The sequence below is a fragment of the Balaenoptera borealis genome (assembly GCF_965194805.1).
Source record: "Balaenoptera borealis genome assembly, chromosome: 2".
NCBI lineage: Eukaryota > Metazoa > Chordata > Mammalia > Artiodactyla > Balaenopteridae > Balaenoptera > Balaenoptera borealis.
Window position 1 is genome coordinate 116,908,161 of NC_138867.1, and position 23,514 is coordinate 116,931,674.

Genomic DNA, 23,514 nt, shown 5'->3' on the forward strand with positions numbered 1-23,514 from the left:
GATAAAAACTATTTGTATTGTTCTTATAACTTTTCTGTAAGTTTGAGATTCTTTTAAAAAACAAAACTATAATTCAATAAACCATTTCTGAAATAAAAGACAATGTATATTGAAAGACATACTATGTACCTGGGAAAAATTACCTAAAATGAACATGAGACTTATCCAAGCAAAATTTGGATTTACTTACAAGGAAAAGAGAATTAGGTTAGCATAACACCATTCAACACCATAAATCAACAGAACAACACAATATACAATATAGCAAGGAAAGAAAATGTAAGCCAAGGCTTTTTTATATGCAGCAAAGCTGTGTTTCAAGTATAAAGGCTCTAACAGTTTTGAATATGTAAGAACTTGGGGAATACCACTGTATTCCTGAGGATTCTATGTGAGGATCATCTTCAGCCAAACAAGAGATGACTGAGAAATTTTAGAAAAAAGAAGAGAGAAGGTATAAAGTAGAAAAAGCTGACTGATTGTTTCATATGTAATAGCTAAAAAGTTGAAGAATTATCATTTAGAGTTAATAGCCAAAAAGAAGAAACTTTAGCATATTTAAGAGTACAGTAGTAAATTAAAAAGATATTGTTTTATTAATTTTAAAACACATTTTTCCACATTTTAATATCTCTGAAATCAAGATGTGCCTTATATTTGACAATGTGCCATATTTTAACTGGTGGCATTTTTTTTCCTAAGTGGTACATAAAATAATGGTGTAATGGTCTTACGACAGACTCCATCTCGCAGATACAACAAAATACAGTAATATGATTAAATATACTTGGGTATTAGAGGGAAAAGAAATGAGGAGGAAGAAATTATAACCTAATTTTTTTGTTGAACTTGTTTGGTTCTTGTTGAGGGAACCAAAACAAGAAAGAGATGACAGAGGATGTATAAAAAGATACATGAATAAAAACAGACCACTAAAACAAAAATACATACATTCCTAAAGGGAAGCAGTACCAAATCAAAAAAGAAAACTGAAAATATGCCACATGGTAAAAGACTGTAAATATACCTTAAAACAATATAACTGTGACCAGATATATCTGACATATCAGTAAAGACAAATAAGCTTAATTTACTTAAAAAGAAAAAGAAAATACTTTCAGATTGAATCATAGAGCAACACCCAATTCTATGATATAGCCTAAAATATATACCTAAAACAAAGTGATTTAGAAAAGTTAAGTATAAAAGCATGAGCCAAGGTATAAAAGGCAAGGAAAAGTTATCAGAGGACACAATATAAGTCAAGGTAGAATTCTAGAAAAAAGTTCTAAATGAGATGAAGGGCACTTTATAAGGCTAAGATCAATTTTAATAGTTATGATTATCTATGCAACAAATAATATGGCATAAACTTCCATAAAGTAAAGACTACTAGACTTATAAAAGGAAAAACATACAAGAATACACTAAAAGTAAAGAACAGATCAAGAAAAATGAAAGGATTAAAAATATATACATAATGAATAAAGTGATCTGACAATTATGTATTAAACTCTGTACTCCCAGAAGACACACCTGTTTTTCAAAACCCCTTCATGAAAATAGATATATTGGGCCATAAAAAAAACCTCAATAAATTGAAAATAAAATTTATCAAAACTGAGCCCAAAAGAGATTTTTAAAAGCTTAAACAAATCCATTCTGTAGAAGAAATAAAGTCATCAAAGAGCTACCTCTGAAATAAATCAGGCCCAGATGGTTTCATATGGAAATTTTACCAGATTTTTAAGGAATAAATAATTTCAAGCTATTTGAGCTGTTCCAGAGCAAAGAGAAAATTGAAAACTTCCAAATTATTTTTATAAAATAATTTTAGAATCACTATATAGTGATGCTAAAACCTAGTAAAGATTGTATCCTCCTCAAAAAAAACAAAAAACAAAAACAGAAAAAGAAAATATCACTTATAGGGACTTTCCTGGTGGCGCAGTGGCTAAGAATCCGCCTGCCAATGCAAGGGACACGGGTTCAATCCCTGGTCTGGGAAGATCCCACATGCTGCGGAGCAACTAAGCCCGTGCGCCACAACTACTGAAGCCAGCGTGCCTAGAGCATGTGCTCCGCAACAAGAGAAGCCACCGCAATGAGAAGCCCGCGCACCACAACAAAGAGTAGTCCCCGCTCGCTGCAACTAGAGAAAGCCCACGCGCAGCAATGAAGACCCAATGCAGCCAAAAATAAATAAATTAATTAATTTTAAAAAACAATCACTTATAAATCTTGAAGCAAAAATCCTAAATAAAATATTAGCAAACAGAATCCAACAGAACACAATACCATGATTCAGATAGGGTTTATTCAAAGAATGGGAAGATGATTCAAAACTGTATAATCAACTAATTACCATAATCCATTCTATTTATAGATCAAAAAAAGGAAAATTATTATTTTCCATAGATGCTGGGTATTTGATAAGATTCAACATCCAACTTTGAGGGGGAAAACAAAATAGGAATCAATGGACTCTTCCTTGACATGATAAAAACAAATTTATCTCACCCCAAAGCTAGCACCTTACCTAATAGGGAAACATTGGACATGTCAAGGACAAGACAAGGATGTATTGGAGGGATCAGACAAAAGAGTTAAGCAAGAGAAATACATAAGAAGTACAAACGTTGAAAAGGAAGAGGTAAAAACTCCCTCTGTTTGAGATGTGATTCTCTTTCTCAGGTATACAATGAACTGAAAAATTATGACAAAAAGAGATTAAGTAGTAGGAAAAAATAATTTACATAGTCATGTCATATATGCAAACATCAACCAGCTCATTAAAAATTATAATAGAAGAAACTACAATAGCAACAAAATAGAAAATGCCCAGGGACTAATTTTAAAATGTTTAAAACCAAGATATGGAAAAATTTTAAACATTCCTTAAAGACAAAAATAAACCTGACCAAATGACGTACTTATTACGTGTATGAGGACCTAGTCAGGAAAATGGAAACCATACTATATATTTCAAACAGAGAAAATTTATTACAGGGAATTGGTTACACAGGTATTGGAAGACAGAAAAAATAAAAACACTGAAGCAACTCATAAGTAATAACTGTAGGAGGATGCTACCACTCCCAGGGCTAAGGTTACAAAAGGTGGGTTTATTGGAACCTAAGATACTTAAGGGGCCTGAAGCTGTTGCTCAGACCTCTGAGGTCACCCCCATCCCACCCCTGCTGCTCCTGATACTTCTGAGGGAGTATGATGAAGCTGGTTCTGGGTATGACAAAAGAAGCTGGACAACTGAAGCCTGGAGCCAACTACCATCTGCAGAAGCAATGCTGATAGAAAGAAAACAAGAAGAACCTCCCCTCCATCGTCCAGTAAGGCAGAACCTAACAAATCTGGTAGCAAGACAGTCTAGGGAATGAGGTTTGCAAAGCCTGAGATCCAGCATAAAGAGCATAAGAGTTTAGGAGGGCAAATTTTGAGTTGAGAGATATTAGCTAAACGGTCAGCCGAATTCACCCCCTTTGGCTATTTAGTACACATCTATACTTCCATAAAATGACAATAACTATTTCTAGCTTCCATCTAATAAGACAGAACTATCCTCTATGAAAATGGAGGCCCTCTTATTCTCTCCCCAAAAGGGGAGAAGCAAAGTCCCAAGGGTAATTGTATCCATCTCTGGGTGATGTTAAGACCTTTTCTATTCGAATCACAATTCCTTAAGAACTTAATGTTTAAACTACAGAGTTTTAGACATGGAATTATTAAGAGGCACCCCTCAGAGAATTCCCTGGGTTCCAAACACAGCCCTCTCTGAACCCATTTTGTAGCAGCACCAATTTCCCCTTGGTAATTGGGATCAGTCGCCTCAATCACTTCTTAGCCTGCTGGTTCGGTAGCCTGAGGAATCCCAAATAGCCAGGCGGCGGTCTCAAACTCTTAAGTCAATTGTTGTGTCCCTTGGTGGAGGCACGCTGTCTATAAGGGTCTGTTTCTTTGGACCTTCTCTGTTACCAACCAGTCATCAGTTAGGAGCCAGTCAGAAAAACAGAAACACACTAGGTAGCTCAAAAAGAGGGGGTTTACTTCACAGAATTCATTTCTGAGGCATGAGAGAACCATTGCTCTCTGTAAGAACCATTGTGGAACAATGAATTAATCCAGAAACAATTATAAGCAGCAGCTACCACCTACAGGGAAGAGGTGGGTTGACTAGAACCTAGGAGCTTGAGCAAATGCCCCCACATAGTTGCTGCTCTATGAGGAAAGGTATTACTTTCCTGTGAATGTCAAGGAAGGCTTCATAGAAAAAGCGATGGTTGAGATGGGTTTTTTGAAGGATGCATCGTTTACCAGGCAGTCTATTCAATGCGTATTACTAATGCATCCACATTTTAATAGACCTGGTCATTTAAAAATATTTGTGGGGCCTACCACTTTTTTAACATCACATTAAAAGTACTGGTAAATATGTCAAAACATAGGTGCTGTAATGTGGCTGAAATAAAACTAGAAAGATTGAAAACCACCCTTTCCTACTTCGGATATGTTGGTTTAAAGACAAACACTTTCTGGGGGCTTCCCTGGTGGCGCAGTGGTTGAGAATCTGCCTGCTAATGCAGGGGACATGGGTTCGAGCCCTGGTCTGGGAAGATCCCACATGCCGCGAAGCAACTAGGCCCGTGAGCCACAGCTACTGAGCCTGCGCGTCTGGAGCCTGTGCTCCGCAACAAGAGAGGCCGCGATAGTGAGAGGCCCGCACACTGCGATGAAGAGTGGCCCCCACTTGCCGCAACTAGAGAAAGCCCTCGCACAGAAACGAAGACCCAACACAGCCAAAAATAAATTAATTAATTAATGAAAACTTAAAAAAAAAAAAAAAGACGAACACTTTCTGATATATAGCACAGCTCCTCTGGCCAGAACAGCATCCATTTATCAGGTAAACAATGTATGAACTTGGGCATCACCATTCTCTCTGAGGAAGGTAATCAGAACCCTTATACAGGGATCCACTTCGCTACTTAGCTTTACTGTTGGAGCAGGGCAATAGCATACCGATTTATTGAGAAGTCTTTGCATCGTATCTGGGTGCACTGTCTCTTCTTTCACTCTTTTTCTAGGGCTGTTTCTATTTTCCATAACATAACAGAGCATTTTTTCTAAAGTTGGGAAAAAGGTATTTGGACACTAAAAGGAAAATGGGTGGGTAGCGAGCACAAAGCACAGAAAGGACTCTAGGATCAGAGAAGGATACAGCAAGAATCTTCTGGTATGAGGAGCTTATTCTGGGGTATGTGGACAGACTGGAGTACACGGATAGATGCAGTAATTATGAAGAGGAGATTGGGAACTGTTAGGATCTGGCTGAGAAGCAGCTGGGAGGGCAAATAATACCCACAAACGTACTTTGATGTACACTTGCTTCATTATAGAACAGAGGTACAGAAAAGAACATCCCAGTTTTGGCCAAGTGAAGAATGGAGAATATCAGCTGGAGATGCAGAGGGGAAGAGGCACTGAAAGGGGAATAAGACGATATTCATAATTTAAAAATCCCCTAACTCTGCTAAACAGTTTTAACACCAAGTTCTCTGAGGTGACTCTGCTAATGCATAGACCCAAAAATCAGGCAGGGCAAAAAGCCAGTGGGGCTCAAAATCACAGCCCTGGAGAGTAAAGTTTAAGATTCTCAACCCTGTGATGCTTGTGTGCCATGGGCCTGCAACAGAGAAAAATTTAAAGATTGCAGCTTATGCTTTTTCCTCTAACTTTACAGGAGATTCAAAGTGCAGAGCAGATGAAAAAATGGAAAGAGAGGCTTGAGAAAAAGTATTATTCTACAGAAATTCAAGATGACTACCAGCCTGTCACTCAACAAGAATTTCGAGAGTAAGCATTTGTTCTAACCAAGGTACTATGGGATATCGTGATATGGGGGCTGGGGACATCCCACAATTTTCCTGAACCCAGAATCTCATTCTGTTAAGATGCCACTTTTTTCCCCCCATTTTTTACCCAACTTTAAAATGACACAGAAAGCACAAAACTCCATTTGTTTAAATGTAAGGTGAAAGCAAGACCAACTGCTTTTGTCCTTACATCTCTAAATAATAGGAACTGCCATTTATACTTGACACGCGTAGCAGATACTGTGCTCCACACAGCTTTAGAATATTAGATCCGTAACTGGCCATACTAGGCATGTTTTGGGAGCTTAAAATACTATCGTCCCACTCAAAGTATTTCACAATAGGTGCTAATAACCTGCTGTCTCTTTATGTACAAAAATGTTACTGACTCATTCTCTACTTCCTTCTAAATTATCCTCTAGCCTCTTTTTATATGCTGTGGAGCTGGAGAAAGAATTACACTACGTCAGTTTAAAACTAAACCGAGTGATGAGAAAGGTTTCAGCTCTACAATATTGAGGCAAGTGGAGGTGAGAATCTGTGATACAATCATGGAACATTTCTAATGATTTATTCCTGTACTGAATTATGTCCTAAATTTGTCCCCATTTTGGGTACATTTTAAAAGCACAAAACTAGCTATCATCAAACTATCATCAGGATCAATGATAATCATCAAGTGATTTCTAGGAATGGGACCCAATATATAATCCATATGTATTACAACATGCCTCCACAGTATACACACACAGGTACACATGAAGACTTTTATAATGAGATTTATTATTAAATTCTTGGAATGTGAACGGAAAGTATTAAATAATATTGCTTTTAGTTCTTAGGGCAGGTCTCTAATTAATAGTTCAATAAGTCAGTAAAGAGTTTTCTCAATGTTACACAGAGTATTAGAACTGTTGGTATTCTCATCATGTGCCATGTTCCAACTTCTCTAGCCAAAGGTAAATTAATAAATGCTTAGGATTCTAGAAAACCATTATATAAGACCCCAAGTAAAATAATCTCACCTCCATTCTTCCCAGTTGGAAGTCTCCTGGAAAAAGGCAAAGTGTAGAAGAACAAACTTCCCAACCACCTATAGAAATTTCACTAATATCTTCAAACTAGAAATTCATCTAGACAGTTTCTAAAGTAACACATTTGAAGTTTCCCAAAAGTGCTTCCTTGACTACTTTAAAAGTAAACTATCCTTTAAAACATAAAATAAAAGAGCCAGGTAGGAGTATCAAGGTTATAAGAAGCCAAGTTATGTTTGAAAAGTGTAAATGAGGGTGTTGCAAAAGCCCTGTATGGATGGTTGGGAAGTTTTGGATGGCTGGCATTTTGGAAATTGGAAGGAAACTCTTCCAATATAGGTTACATAAGCCCTCCTAGGACAGCCATATGTTATATGTTCTCTTAGCCCAAGTAACATCATTTGACCATAGATTTCCACACTGTGCTCAACAGTCCCTGGACTGTAAAACTCAAATAAAGGAATTGTTAAATATACCCACCTTCCTTAAGCCAAGCTCTTCTCTTAGAGACTGTATGTCAAGTTTTCTTAATAAGATAATTCACTGCTGCTGACTATTCTCTCTGCATCTTCTCCCTAGATTTCCAAAGAGAATCAACAACATGGCCTTTCCTTGTCTTACCACTCCCTAGAGCTGTAGACAGTCACGTGGTTTAGTAACCTTGCTGTCTCCCCACATGGTTTCTGGTTGGGGTAATTCAAACAAAGCCTGAGAACATTAAGGCAAGGGAACACCTGAGGGTTTTATTTTTCCTTTTTAAACATCTAGTGAAAAAAACAAAAAACATTTACAATGACTTAGAACATTAAAGTTCTTTTATTACAAAAGTCTATACAATGAAGTGCCAAACACAGCAATGCAATTATACTTGTAGTCATATATATCTATATATTGTTTGTATATAGATATACAGTTTTTACTTGTACCAAAGTAAAATTATCACAAACTGCCTAATTCTACCACTTACTACTGAACTATGACACACAATACTGTCACATAGCATAAGTGCTGCCATGCCACTTTTTATCTATTCTACTCACAGCCAAACATTAACAGTGAATAACCAACATCATGAAGCAGCTGTTTATTCTAAAATGAAACCAGTCAGGCTACTGACTTATAAAAATATGGTACTCATATAGATTTAGCATTATAAAGAAGGAATATATTATTTAAAACATTTAAATAGTGCATATGGACATTTTTGCATGTGGTATATAAAATAAAACATTCATATAAAACAATATACAGTGCACATTAAATAAGATGTTTGGATATACTCCTGTTGGAGACTGAAAGAAATTAACTAAATGTACACTGCATGATGAATTCAAATCAAAGTGATAACATCTTTTGGTGTTCTCAATTTCACGTTTCTAGGTGTACATTATGAATAACCTAGCTGTATCAAAAGGAAACCACACGAAAAGGGCTGGATTTAGTGCTTTATTCCCCAATGACACGTTCACTACCAAGGAACATTCCCTCCCCCCAAAAAAGGCATTGCACACACAGGTGAAATGTGAAGTACTAGAAATGCTACTTATTATCAAGCTACTTCATGTGCTATGTAACAGTGCCAGAAGTCTGAGGTTCATGCTTCCCTCACCTTATTAAAGGATGCTGCAAAAGTCCATTTTTGTATGGAACAAATTATGAATATTAGCTAGTTAAGAAAACCATGCATGAGTCACTGCATGCAAAACATGGGCACAAATTGAGATACTCATCAATCCAAAAACGCACCAGGAAAAAAATTAACACTTAGATTAAACCTGATCAGAATAGGCTGTTAATGACTATCATATTGTTAGCACAAATAAAGTCACCATTCTGTGAAAATAATTAGCAGAATTATACCAGGAAAGAACCTGAAGAAAAGCCATGCAAAGCCACAGAAAAAAAGATATGCTTAGAGTGTATGACAAGGGGCATACCACAATACACCTGTAACCAGCTGCTTTAAACAGCATGTGATTGAGCAAAAGGTGATCCCTTTAGAGGATGTTTTCTTTATGGATTTTGCTGATTAAAAAAGAAAAAAAAATGATGCAACCCCTTGAAGGTATATGTAAAAATGCAGTGGTATAGCCCTTGTTAAGAATAGATTTACTTCAGGCATAATGATTCTTTTGCCAATTTAAGCCCATTTGATTGAACACACAAATCTGAGCACCATCAGAGTTTCTACATACTGACATGGCTATTTTCTCACATTATCTGGAGGTGGGTAGGGGGAAAAAATGCAGGATCTAATCCAGACAAATCACATCATCACCAACTGATAAACTGTAACTGAGGAAACAAACAGTAACTTAAGTCCCAAAGGCAGCATGTGATATAATTCAGTTCTGTGTGTGACGTGTGGTGTGTGTTTTCACTATACTAATAAGCAAGGTCACTTTTTGGTCTACCCGCTGTTATCTTCATCCAGGAGCTGTGTGACCACTGAATTGCAAAATTCTGCTAACATACTACCTGTGAGAAAGTGTCACTTTGGGAATTTAACAGAAATATGTTCCACAGTAGGACTTGAAATTTCAGTTGATTTTGGTTTTCTAAGAAAACACAGAACATAGTTGCATATGTGCACATTTATAGGCTTTTCTTTCAAATTTTCAGTCATTCTGTAAGAAAAAGGCAACTGAAGAAGAATTCAATGTGAAGATTTTCCTCTCAATTTTCTTGAGTAATGAAAAACAAAATAATAAAGTTGGTAATAACAAAAAGCTTCTATCTCCAAAGTTCTTAAAGTTGAAAAGATAAAATATTAGTCTTTTACTAACACGATGTATCTGTAGTACAAAACAATGAAGAAAAGTGGATGTTTGCTAAAGGTAGAGGGGACAGTCTGTGGTTAACATGGAACATCGCACTCCCTAGACAGGGTCTACTTACCCTCCCATCATTTCTCTAGTGGCACCACCAGCAAGTACAAAATGAGACTCTGTGAGTGCCTGACAAAATGAACTTAAGTACCAGCCAAGTACACATGATGATAGCTTCAGGGAATACAACTGATGTTATGATGTTTTCAAGGACCATATTTTATATGGATTTTGAAGAATCTTGTTTGCTGATAAGAACTTCAAGAAGCCTAAGCTTGGCTTTAATTTTCTTGTACTCCCTGTACTCCTCAAGCACTGGAACACGATCCTCTTTCTGGACATTCCTAGGGGAGAAAATAAAACCTAGAGATCACCTGGAAAATAAAGTCCCAGAAGTTGTCGTAATGAGAGACAGAATATTACCCAATACAAGCTCAAATAAAAAACTGCTCTGCAAGAAAAAAAAAGATTATTGGACTAATTCCCTTCATCCCAATGGAATATTCCTAAAACACTTCTAATTTTGACGTATTTCTCTATTGACAGATTAATTGATGATATTAGTATCAATGATGATTGTAGGTAACTACAGATAATCAAATATTTTAATAAGACAATGCGCTACTAGACTCTGTCAGGTCTGTGAGTGTATACTAAGTGTAGAGGCTACGCTGAGTCATTTCATACATTCCATACATTACTTAACTCTGGCTTCAGTGAATTAAGATGTAAAAGTAAAACATCTTACTGGTAGCGAAAAAATCATTTTTCTCACTTTATATTACTGACCCAATGCAATTCAGTTTAATAACCAGGTAAAGCATCAAACTATCCTAATTATAAGCAAAGTTTTTTTCCAATAAGACAAAGAATTAGAAGGTACTTGGAAAACGCACTTGAGATTTTTTTAACCATATATGCCAACCTACACAGAAGACTCTCAAACACAGTAGTCCCTCCCCTTATCCGTGGGGACACATTCCAAGACCCCAAACCCTATATATACTATACATACATACCTATGATAAAGTTTAATTTATAAATTAGACACAGTAAGAGATGAACAATAACTAATAATAAAACAGAATAATTATAACAATACACTGTAATAAAAGTTATGTGAATGTGGGCTCTCTCAAAACATCTTATTGTACAAGTTTAAAGCCTTTTCCATACTAACTAAGCACTTTTCATGCACTGTGGCCATAACTTCTGCAGTTTGAGGTATGACAGCAAAACTAGTACGAATTTCTTTTTCCTCCTTCACAATTTCATGGATAGATTTGTTCTTATTATAGATTGGAGCACCTCAGCACATGATTTCTTTCCTAACCTCACTAAGCCAAGAACTTTCCCCTTTTCACCTGAAGTACTCTGTGGCTTCTCTTTGGCATATCTGAATTGCTAGCATCACTACTCTTGCGCTTTGGGGCATTAAGTAAAGTAAGGGTTACTTGAGCACAAGCACTGAGATACTGTGACGACCGATCTGACAAACAAGATGGATACTAACTGACTAAGGGGCAAGATATGCTGGACAAAGGGATGCTTCACGTCCTGGGTAGGCCGGCACGAGATTTCATCACACTACTCAGGACGGTGCACAATTTAAACTTTATGAATTGTTTATTTCTAGAACTTTCCATTTAATATTTCTGGACCACACTTAACCATGGAGTAATTGAAACTGCAAAGAGAAACTGAATAGGGGGGGCTATTATAGAGCTATTGGCTTGGTAAGACCATCTGGTAACATGGAAAAACTTTTCTGAGGCCTGAGATAAATAATCCTCATTTCTGGCCAGAATCTGAATTAGAATGTATTTTTCTTACTTTTAAAAGAGTCCCACTGGGTCCACTGTGCATTACCCAGTTAGATAAAGGCACTTGCCATATTGTATTATAGGAGTCACATGACTGCCACACTGATACACACCTTGGAAATATGTGCCCTAGAATGACCCAACATGCAGCCTAAGCAGCAATGGTCTCAGTATAAGAATCCAAACTAGTGAGGATACCACTCATATTTGGGACCCTTTCTAAAAGGAGATCTCGTTTCACAAACACTTCCAAAAGGGTGAGGATACTGAATTAAGGAACATAAAATAACTGCCACTCAACCAAGCATTCTCTAGGACAATCCTGAAATATTTTGTCAGATGTTGTTTACTCCAGCTCTGACTTTTTCTTTCCATTAACAGCAGGGCTGCACAGTATAAAGGAATGATTTTTACTGTTATTTTCAATGCTAAGATCCTTATATGCACAATTTATTTCTATTCTTATATATTTCTTTATTTCAACATATGGGCACTTGTGAGTTTAAGAAGAAAGAAGATTCAATTTTGTGATGCTCAACAAACCTTCCATTTTGTTGATAAAATGCTTCTTCAAATTCCCGTAATGTTTTACGTAGTTTCTTTTTTTCAGCTCTGGCTTTCCAAAGCTGTTCCAGTAATTCGGGCCTAAAATTGAAATGGGAGGAAAACATTTGAAAGGGCACTTTTGATTCATTATGTTCTTAACAGTGTTTCTAACCCTGGCTGCAAAATCAAGCCAGCTGGGGAGCTTTTAGAATATACCAATGTCTTAAGTTTCACCTTGGAGCAACTAAATCAGAATAGCTGCTGGTAGGGCTCTGCATTAAGTACTTAAAACAAAAACAAAAACAAAACAACTTCCCACGTGATACTAAAGTGACGCCAGGGCTAAGACCTAGAACCAAAGGCCACATCAGGTAAAGAAGCTGAAAGAGCACAAACTAACAGACGACTCTCAGCTGGTTCCAGCACTTTGTCATACAGCAAACGTAGGATTTTAGTTTTTTTTAATTTTTAAAACACACTAATTTTCAATAAAGAAAATGTGAATCACAACATGTATTTGTAAAGCACACTTTTTAAAATGGGTGTATTTCTTTTCTTTACTCAATTATTTAACACTGAATTTCTTTGCATATAAATTTTATTACATGAATAGGCTAAAATCACAAACCAGGATACATACATAGAAGCTGCTCGAGTACTTGACAATCGGAGATCTAGAGCCAGTTTTTCTTGATTTTCTTCCATATCAGATTCTGAGTTTTCCAATGAAGACTGTGCCTGTACAGCAGTTTTCAAGATATCAGTTAACTCAGAGGACAGACTAACACCATCTTCTTCTTCTTCCTAAAAATATATCCAAACAGAGAATCAAACATGCCATGATTTCAATTTTTCCTTTAGGAAAAAGATCAGAGAATAATTTCTCTTAAGGATTACCTTGATTTCTTCAAAAAAATGTGCAGTTTCTCCTTCTATGATTGGCTGTAACATCTGACCCCTTCGCTTGGTGGATGGAGATCCCTGTAACAATAAACATATAAGTGGGTTACATTTTAAGTATTTAAAATGTTCAATGAAGATTCACTTCACTATTACAGTTAAAATAAAGTTTAACAGATCTGAAACTTTATTTTCAAAATTCTAACCATACGCTTTAAAATTTTTTAGGAATTCCTTACTAAATTTATTTTTGCTTTTTTCTTGTTATGTATCCATAAGAGTGACAAATGATAATTTACATCTAGGTAATTCTAAAAGAGCTCATTCAATAAATGTTTTAAAATTCTAAATAATAATGTGTGACATATTATTTATTTAATTGGGAGCATTTTTCTTTTTAACCAAGCTGTCAACTTTTTTGGTCTGAGGACCCCTTTATACTCCTTTTTAAAAAATAACAGCTTCATTAAGATATAATTCATATACCATAGGGACTTCCCTGGTGGTTCAGTAGCTAAGACTCCGTGCTCCCAATGCAGGGGGCCCGGGTTCGATCTCTGATCAGGGAACTAGATCCCACATGCCGCAACTAAGAGTTTGCATGCTGCAACTAAAGATCCCGCATGCCGCAACTAGAAGATCCCGCATGCCACAACGTAGATCCCGCCCGTGTGCCGCAACTAAGACCCAGCACTGCTAGCTAAATAAATAAATAAATAAATATTTTTAAAAAGATATAATTCATATACCATAAAATTCTTTTAAAGTGTACAATTTAGTGGGTTTTAGTATATGCACAAAGTTGTACAACCATCACCACTATCTGATTCTAGAACATTTCATCACCCCAAAAGGAAACCCTGTACTCATGAGCCCTCTCTCCCCAGCCCATGGCAAACAACAATCTACTTTCTGTCTCAATGGGCTGGTCTATTCTAGATATTTCATATAAATGGAATCATACAATATGTGGCCTTTTGTGTCTGGCTTTTTTCACTTAGCATAAATGTTTTCAAGGTTTATCCATGTTGTAGTGTGTACCAGTACTTCATCCCTTTGCATGGCTGAATAATATTCCACTGTATGGATATACCTCATTATGTTTATCTATCAGTTGGCCGAACATCTGGACTGTTTTTACACTTTGGCTATTATGAACAATGCTACTCTGAAGACTTGTCTACAAATTTTTGTGCGGACATATGTTTTCAGTTCTCTTGGGTATATACCTAGGAAGAGAACTGCTAGGTCATACGGTAACTATGTTTAAACTTTTGAGGAACTGCTAGCACCATCTGTTGGAAAAACGATTCTTTCCTATTGTCTTGGCTTAACTTTTAGATTCCAAATTTCTTTTATGACAGTCATATTTAGGCGTCCATAAGATCTAGAAATGCTTCCTATAGACTCAGTTTTTAAAAACAAATGTGTGGAATTCTAAGATGGTTTTCATAAATAAATTCAAAGAGTATTTATACTATTATGGAATTATGAAAATGTCAGTGACACACAAAAAATACCTTGTAATCAAAAGATAAAATCTGTATTAAACTATCTTATGTGTGAAAAGATTATAAACTATACAGGATTCACTGTTCAAAGAAAACTGATTATATCTAAATACTGTTAAGAGACGGCCAACTAAAAAAACAGCCAGTTAAAAAGGAATGTTTATATAAGGGCTAAATAAAAGGTGCTCAGAAGGCCACTGTGAACATTCTAATAATGAGTAGCCAGAGAGTCGAAGCCTAAAGGGAACCCTTACTCCAAGAGGCCATCAACATAAAAATGGCCTGCAAGCTTAAGCAAACCATAAGCTCCAGAGAATTAATTCCTAGGAGATGATGCAGAATGGGCACATGCTGTTTTCTATTTGAGCCTGAGAGACATCTAGAGCCATACCATCTAATGGTTAATTTGGGGATAGCACTTAATATGCACATAAGCATTTGAGTTTTCATTTTTTCTCAAAAAAAACACACATATACATGAATAAGTATTATTTTAATAGACTTTTTTGTTAAAAAAGATGAACTTGAAAAAAATCAGTTTACATTATTGTGCAATTAAGTGAACATCATCATGATGGCCATCACAAAAGTAATGTATTTTCAAAGGCATGAATTTAAATGGAAAGAAATTAGGCAAGGGTCTGAAATACGAGTTTTTAATTCTACAAGTAGGTGACCCTGGGCACATCACTCCTGAGTTTCAGTTTCATCATCTGTGAAATGAGGCTACCGTCCTCTCCACCTGTTGTGACTTAACTTCTCAGGACTTAATGACATAATCATAAGTAAAAATGCTTATAAGAGTGCCTGGGAGGTAATAGTAGGCATTTATTATTAATGTCCTATTCTTTTAAAGCAGTAACCTCACCTTACATACACAATTCTTGTTACCTTGGCTGTGTATTTCTCCAATATACCACCATAAAAATAATTTTTTTTTAAAGAGTAGGTTTTGGTAAAATGAACTAGATAAATGTTCGCATGTTTTACTTACAAGGACAGGAGTGATGCTAGCTCTTGTCAGCATCTGTTTTACAAGTCTGTATCTATCATAAAGAGGTTTAACAATGTGCCTTTCTTCCCTGGTTACCTGAAGCAAGAAAAATGGAAATCACCTAGTCATCAGAAATCTAAAATTTCTAAAACATTGAGCAATATGACTTTCCCTGCAATTTTTAAAAAGTTATTTTAAATAAGTAGGCAATCTCCCAAATGTAGGAAACAATGCTCTATGAAACAGCTCTGAAGATGTGGGCCACAAAAGTGATTCATGTTCTTTAAGACAGAAAATCAAATCTTTTCAGCAAGAGAGACATTACCGGCCTTCCATGTTGACTTTCATAATAAAGAAGACTTTTCTGGAGAGAAGTTTTCTCTTCTACCAAATGATCTTTTGTCATTTTCTAGAATAAAAAAAACAAAAAACAAAAAAAAACCCTCCCATTAGCAGCATCATTCCCTTCCCCAGCACAATGTAAATAATTTGGTTGAAAGGGCAGCCCATTACCACTCTTGATTAGGTTAATAAGAACACATCTTTTGCTTATGGATTTGCAGGCAACATTTTTCAGTCTCTTGGAGAATCTGGTCTTCTAAAACTACGTACCAACCGCCTTTGGTGGTTTGATTTATTATATTTTATCTGAATAAGTTATGAATACCAGAGCTTAGTACCTTGAGTAAGTTACTTAGCCTCTTTTTGTTCAACATCCTGATCTGTAAATGGGGATACTTCACCTACCTCGCAGAGCTTTAATGAGGACTAAATGAGTTAATACGTTGTAAAGGCATTTACACAGTGCCTACTCAGCACACAATAAACAAAATAAATGCCTATTTATTTAATTTTGCACATAATCTTTTATTAGCATTATAACTATAATTTTGTTGTGTGTGGGCACATACACAAAACACGTGCACACACCAAGCACAGTTCTTAAACCTGGTGTTTCTCCTAAACTGTTAAAATCTAGCAGCAGTATAGTGGAAAGATCCTGAAAAAAGCTCAACAATGTCAATTTGTGACCCTAGACTTCTACTCTATGACTTCAGTTCCCCTTCATCTGGCACTTTCTTTCTACTGATAATAAGATACTCTTCTCCCATCTTTCAGTACTCTAATGGTAGTAGGCAGGAATCCCAAATTTATTTGCCCATAACTACTTCTCCCTTTGTTCCATAGCATGACCTTTTAACACACCAACGAACCAATGTTCCACAGAATACACTTTAACCCAAATAAACTCTCCAATTACTCCTAGGACTAATTAAAACTACCCTGTTTGTCATCAGAATGAAAATTAGAGGTACAAAAAAAAATTCAGTGGATACGTACTTCCTATAACAAGCATTTTAGATTATGTACGTTCAGTAGAGGATAGCTAGGTGTAGACTCTGTAAAACATTGTGATTTCAACCTCAAGCCTGAACCTTAAACCTAGGAAAAGGAATCTGAATAAAGCTAATCCAATCAAAATCATTTATAGGAAAGGGGGTGAGGAGGAGAGGAGGCTGGTATAACATAAAAGCAAAACCAAGAAAAATTGGGGGAACTTCTCTGGTGGCACAGTGGTTAAGAACCCGCCTGCCAATGCAGGGTACACGGGTTCGATCCCTGGTCTGGGAAGATCCCACATGCCGCAGAGCAACTAAGCCCATGCACCACAACTACTGAGCCTATGCTCTAGAGCCCGTGAGCCACAACTACTGAGCCCGAGAAGCACAACCACTGAAGCCCAGGCGCCTAAAGCCCATGCTCCGCAACAAGAGAAGCCACCGCAATGAGAACCCTGTGCACTGCCACGAAGAGTAGCCCCCACTCGCCACAACTAGGGAAAGCCTGCATGTAGCAATGAAGACCCAATGCAGCCAAAAATAAATAAAGAATGAAAGAAAAACTGGGGAGGGGAGCAACTAGAATTTCTAATCCAGCTCTGTTTGAAGGGAGAAAGACTCCAATATTTCGATCATGAGGTGTACTCTGTTGTCAAGATAGGAATGCACATCAGGATTCATCACTGCCTAGACAAAAGTTCACCTGAGACCATCTACCTCTGTAGTCTCCCAGCAAATTTCATCTGATAAATGATCTTGGTTGCCAAGTGCTTTGACCAGGACTGCCCTAGGCATAGGCTATACTAAGTAATGGTTCTTCACAAAAATGCATTCAATTAGTCCTCATAACCACACTGTGTTAGTACTTTAATGGACATAATTGCAGTCACATGGCTGTTGAAGGGACTCAGCGGCAGAAGGCACATAATATAACCAGTCAGGAACTGGCATAAGCTAAGAGTTTAATACGTACAACTACTAAGATACAAGGCCAAGATTGAAACTCAGGTATATTTCGTGCTCTTAACACACTCATCTTGCTAACTGCCTCCAATATAAGTGAACAGACCACATTCTAGTTTTTTTAGTTTTATTATTTCGACTCAGGCACTTCTGTTGTGCTGATAAAAACATGCTTCTATAACTACAAACCTGGAAAGTAAACTGAGGCCAGCAGACTACCTAGACATCTTTATGCCACTATTGTAATTATTTTATTTCAGGTATTCTAAAGGCTAGTCTGGGCAAAAACCATAGCTCAAGATTACTTTGATATCTTCTGGAAGACACCTCTCAACACGTTTTTCTTTCAGTCTTTTCAGAATAAGTTCAAGTGTTGCTTCCTTAGATGGCTTCTTCTCCTTCTGAATGACCCGGGATTCATCTTCATTCTCTTCATCTTCATGGTCTAGAGAAGAGCCAAAGCTTTTTGGAAGAGTGTTACTACGTGGACGTGTCTGAGGTACAAACTCTCCATCAGAGGTTTTGTGTTTTGCATCTACATTTCAGAACCAAGAGGGTAGATCAGTAATACTGATTTTAGCTAAAATGAAGCTAGGTCAAAAGAGATGCAAGAGATGCAAAAGCAAAGTATACATCTACAACACACAAAGTCACATGAAATACTTAAATTATATATGTACACTGAGAGAACTATATGGTTTTTCTTTCAACCAATATTCATAGAAAGCCGACTAAAGTAAGATGCTCTGATGAGCATACAGTAGTAAACAAACAAACATGGTCTCTGTTGTCATGGAGCATGTATTCAGGAAGTAAAAAACAAAAACTAAGTAATCAGATTAATAAACAAAATAATTTCAATGAGTGCTAAGTGCTATAAAGAAGATAAAATAGAATGATGTCACAATGTTAAAGAACTGTGCTTTTTGGAAGAGCAACTCCTTTGGATGGAATTGACAAAGAAGGCCTTTCTGAGATGGTGACATCCTAGTTGAACATGGATTTAAAAGGAGTTAACCTAGCATAGAAGATTTAGGGGAAGAACATTTCTCCCCAGTTGAGGCAATAGCCAGGGCAAGGTCCCTAAACCATGACATATTTAAGGAACAGAAAATGAGGAAAAGTGATAAAATGGGCAAAGGGCAGAGTATAAAGGGCCTTGAAAGCCTGGGTAAGGGGTTTGGACTTTATTCTAAGTGGAAAGGGAAGCCCACTGAAGAGCTATGAACAAGATAGTAACACAGTTTTTATAAAAGACAATTTTGGCTGCTATGCAGAGAATGCACTGTAGGACAGTAAGAGTGGAAGCAAATTGGGAAATTAGTTAGGAGGCTAATAATTTAATGACACTCATTAGTAATACATTCAAGGTAGTGATTCTCACTGATGGTTGGAAACTGATGTTAAACGAGGAAATTTTTGACAGAATTTTAAGAGAAAATTCTAAAGAAGTAGTAGAACTTATTTAACCATAAGAATGTAAATAAACTCAATGACAATAGGGACCCTGTTTCTCTTGTTCACTGCTACAACCTCAGATGTCTTCAAGTACTTGGTATTTACAGACACTAAAATTTCTGTTGAATAAATTCAAATGAATAAACCAAAATGTGATGCTCCAGATTACAAACCCACACTTGGTACAGATAATTTTTTAGGTATTAACAATTATTAAAAAGCATGTTCACTAAACACCCACAAAGGAAATGTACCTTAGCAGGTGTTATACTAGACTGACACCCAGTAACATACGACCTAGTTTTTAATTCAAGACGACTTACAATTTAGTCTTTGTAGTATAAAAGGCTGATGATTATTCTTAGTCTTAGATGAAATACCCACCAAAAATTCTTAATACCTACCCAAACCCAAAACTGCTTAATATTTGAAATATGTTTCATATAAACTTCATAATACAATACCACCTGTGAATATATATAATCTAGGGCACCCTTCAAAAGACTATTACTAATAAAAACACATGAAAGACATTTGGAAGAATGTAATATAGTATTGCAACTTTGACCATAACTACTAAAAGAACAAGAGAACTTTTATTTTGCCAGATAGTGTCCAAGATTTAAAATTATCAAAAATTCTAACTATAATTCTCAGATATTATTATAAAGAATATTTTAAAATGCAATTATATTAGAAAAATGGCACATTTTATACCTTTGATTTGCTTTCGCAGTTTGGTGAGCTCTGTCATCCATTTTAATACCTTTGGATTGGCTGCTATATCACTGTAGGAGGGCTGAAAAATTAAGAAAACAGAATCACTGATTAGGCACTCATCAACCCCCTACCTGCGCTAAGTCCCTCTCTGATAATTGCCTTTGCCCAAAGGAGCTGCCTGGCCCAAGGTTACAACCCTTCTTCCAGAGCAGCCTGCATCCATGACTGGTTATGTGGGATTAAAAAGGCCTGGCGCCCTCATCTCAATTCAGGTCAATCCTGAGCAGCCATCCTAGCTTGAGACCCCGTGGAATCTCCTCTACTAAACCATGCTGGCCTCACTCCTTACAGCTGCAATTCTCCCTAAACACTCCCTTGGAAATCGCACGCCCTGAAATCTCTGTCTCAGAATGTTTCCCAGATGATCCAACCTAAAACAACTCTACCACTATAAATCTACTCATAGATAGACACTGTTCTTTCATAAAGATAGTATTTTAAGAGATTTGTTAACACCTCAATAAAATTAAGATATGAAATTCTAAAAAAAGAAAGAGAATCATTTAAACCTTTGTGGGTAAGCAATGGTTTTTTGTTTTTTGGTTTTTTGCCACGCCACACGGCATGCAGGATCTTAGTTCCCCGACCAGGGATTGAACCCATGCCCCCTGCAGTGGAAGCGTGGAGTCTTAACAACTGGACCGCCAGGAAGTCCCAATGGTTATTTTAATTTATGCCCAAATAGTATTTTACAGTTCCCATGGCAGAGGTTTCACTCAATCCTCATTTCATCTTACTTTAAGTAGACAGGGCAAGATATTAAGTAAAGCTCTCTCGGAGGAGGGCCTAGCAACTGGAGAAGCCAGATTTGAATATGGGTCTTCCGACTCCAAGTATAGGACTTTTTCCACTTCACATGTTCTAATTATTAAATATCTCATCCCTCCACCCCCACCTCCCCTGGCTACCTGTGGTTTTTGAGAGAGCACAGCATTAACGTGATTTGTCAATGTAAAGTATTTGCTTTAAGAATTCTACAAGCTGTTTTCCAATAGAACTATAAAAATGCAATGGTGCAATGGCAAGAATACTGGTCTGCAATCAGAAGGCTAAGGATCTATATAATCTCAGATCTACATGATCACTATTTCTCTGGGCATCTTAGATTCGTTCTCTCTCCCAGGAAAGAGATGCACTAATGCTCTCCAAGAAAGTCCTCCAAGTTCCAACAGATCTACCTCACAGTGGACAATGCTACAAACTTACCTTGCTATTTCTTTCCCTTTCAAACTGTTCCTCAAATTGTCTGATTTTTTTCTGAAGTTTCTTGACTAATTGATATGGTGTTCTGTCTTCTCTTTTTTCATCTTTTGAACTAAAAGATGATCTTCGAATCCTGAATTAAAACAAGAGGCAAATACTGTTAGTTAAATTTTTAATTTATCGACACCATCTCTCTTATTATCTTGATAAAACATGATACTATTACCAAGAAGTATATTTTTAAAGTGAAATTAAGTCTCTAACACTAAAGGACAGGTAGTAAAAAGAAACTTAAACTATGTTAGAGACCACAAAATTAGCTAACACGAGTAGCGATGAAAACAATCTGGAATCATTCAAAAGTTGTCTGGGCAAAGGCAGAAGAGAAACAAAGACATCTAGCAACTCAGAGCTCTTTTGGTGTTCAAACTGCAAAGGAAAGGTTCTAACTTTCAGGATCAATTTTAAGTTTTGACAATAAAAACATCTAGTATTGGTGAGCTCCACCTGCGGCTTCCCTTCCAGAGCTCTATATTTCAGTCACAAATGAATAAAAACACCATGGAAAGATGTCTTATTAGAGAGCAAACCCCAAAAATACCTCAATGAACTCAGAATTCAGGGGCACCCGAAATAAAAAATTACAAAAGCATGCTTCATGAAATAGGGGAGAAAGCTCTCAACTGCAGGTCTGGAGGATTAAAATCTCTCAAAGGACCTGGGTATGTGATAGGATTCACCTCCCATAAGAACATAAAAGTCACATACCTAGCAAAAGAAAGTGCTTTAGATGAGGAATCCAATGTTTCTGGATCATGTAGGAAACGCTGGCTTTGCCCAAAATCTAAACTCCGGTGTGATAATACTGGAGGACAGTCCTCTTCCAGAGGATGATGATTCATTCTTCCAGCTTGTGGAGAGAGTTGAGCTTCTCCAGACTCAGAGTCTTCCTGCCAAGACTTAAAAGCAGGAAATGGCTCTGCAAAACAAACACAAAGAATAGTACCATGGGTCTCTTGGTTCCACATGGAAAAAAAGTCACACAATATCAGCTATATGTTCTTTAAACCTTTATCATTATGTAGTGGTTCATATAATAATTATGGGATACTAGGGTCTTCATAAAGCCTACTATAGTTTAAAATTGTCTGAGCTTCATTGTTCAGCTCAGAGTTCTAATTTCACATAAGGAGTTACACTTTAAATTTCTGAACCCAGTCACAAAGCAAGAAGGGACACTGTCAAGCTCTTTAAAATTAAAATGTTATTTTTCAAGTAGGGAAAAGTCTTCATTTAGAAACAGCAAACATTAAACAGTCGTCAGTTAGGAATTTAACTTAGCCAAATGCTGCCAGGTGAATAGATCATCCCTCACTGTAAAATGACTATGTTAGGAACTGGAAGCTATTCCCCATGCTATTCAGAACACTTACCAAATGGAGTTCTTGGACTCCAAAAGAATTCTAACCTTCCCAAACGAAAGCAGCTAACTCACCTGACAGTACCTGGCCTCTAACATTAAACTGTGGTGGTTATTTTCTGCTACAGGATTCCTGTGTATAATACATATTTTAATAATTAAACACCCAAAAGTATGACCAAGACAAAATTTAATAGCACTACTCCCTCTTAAGCACATTTATTTTATTGGAGTTATCCTGTATGTTCTCAAATGAAGCCATGTTAAGACATTTGATGTCTTTGCACAAATAAGGTTTGATTACATACAGAACACATATAGATAAACACACAACCCACAAATATACTCCAAATACAAAATTATCTTCAAGTATCACTGGATTCAGGGTGGGGATCGGGACTTTTCCATCTACATGTTAACTTTATTATAACTACAGCGTAAAACTTTGATACTGTGGCTTTTAATAGCAAAAATTAGTTAAGTATTTCTGGATGCAAAAATGGCTTGACAGTGTCAGAAATCAAGAATGATGTTTTCTTTTTCTTCACACAATACCTACGGATTGCTACTAATTTAGTTTAACTTTATGCATTAGCAATTTAAAGCATTACTGTTTTTCAGGGTAATAAGAACATAATTAATTTAGTTTTTAAAGCCCAGATCAATCTGATAACTAAAAATTGAGTACTAAGCGTGCAATCCCATAATAAACCCAGCAATAAAGTGATTTTCAAAACAACCCTTGTACCTGCTTCCCAGAAAATAAATAACAGGAAATAAACATTTTATGAGAAATCTCCTGTTTTAAGAAAAGTAGGAACTAACA

The 23,514-nt window shown here is 36.5% G+C and overlaps 2 protein-coding genes across 19 annotated transcripts in view; one reads left to right on the top strand and one right to left on the bottom strand.

Moving 5' to 3' along the window:
• The window catches only part of PKD2L2 (polycystin 2 like 2, transient receptor potential cation channel), a 40,762-nt gene extending 31,110 nt beyond the window's left edge, over nt 1–9,652 (top strand). The window contains exons 13-15 of the mRNA XM_082379661.1: nt 5,756–5,868; nt 6,311–6,418; nt 7,502–9,652. Coding sequence (XP_082235787.1) covers nt 5,756–5,868; nt 6,311–6,407 — 210 coding nt within the window. The 3' untranslated portion in view covers nt 6,408–6,418; nt 7,502–9,652. The remainder of the gene's footprint in view (nt 1–5,755; nt 5,869–6,310; nt 6,419–7,501) is intronic.
• The window catches only part of FAM13B (family with sequence similarity 13 member B), a 108,676-nt gene continuing 92,806 nt past the window's right edge, over nt 7,645–23,514 (bottom strand). For 9 of the 18 annotated variants that reach the window (XM_082379634.1, XM_082379643.1, XM_082379629.1 and 6 more), the window contains 10 exons: nt 22,037–22,247; nt 21,272–21,401; nt 20,003–20,084; nt 18,133–18,362; nt 15,850–15,933; nt 15,525–15,620; nt 13,017–13,100; nt 12,760–12,923; nt 12,117–12,218; nt 7,645–10,094 (listed from right to left, as the gene is read on the bottom strand). In XM_082379634.1, coding sequence (XP_082235760.1) covers nt 9,971–10,094; nt 12,117–12,218; nt 12,760–12,923; nt 13,017–13,100; nt 15,525–15,620; nt 15,850–15,933; nt 18,133–18,362; nt 20,003–20,084; nt 21,272–21,401; nt 22,037–22,247 — 1,307 coding nt within the window. In that variant the 3' untranslated portion in view covers nt 7,645–9,970. The remainder of the gene's footprint in view (nt 10,095–12,116; nt 12,219–12,759; nt 12,924–13,016; nt 13,101–15,524; nt 15,621–15,849; nt 15,934–18,132; nt 18,363–20,002; nt 20,085–21,271; nt 21,402–22,036; nt 22,248–23,514) is intronic. The other 9 variants (XM_082379632.1, XM_082379631.1, XM_082379644.1 and 6 more) reach the window with 3 other exon arrangements.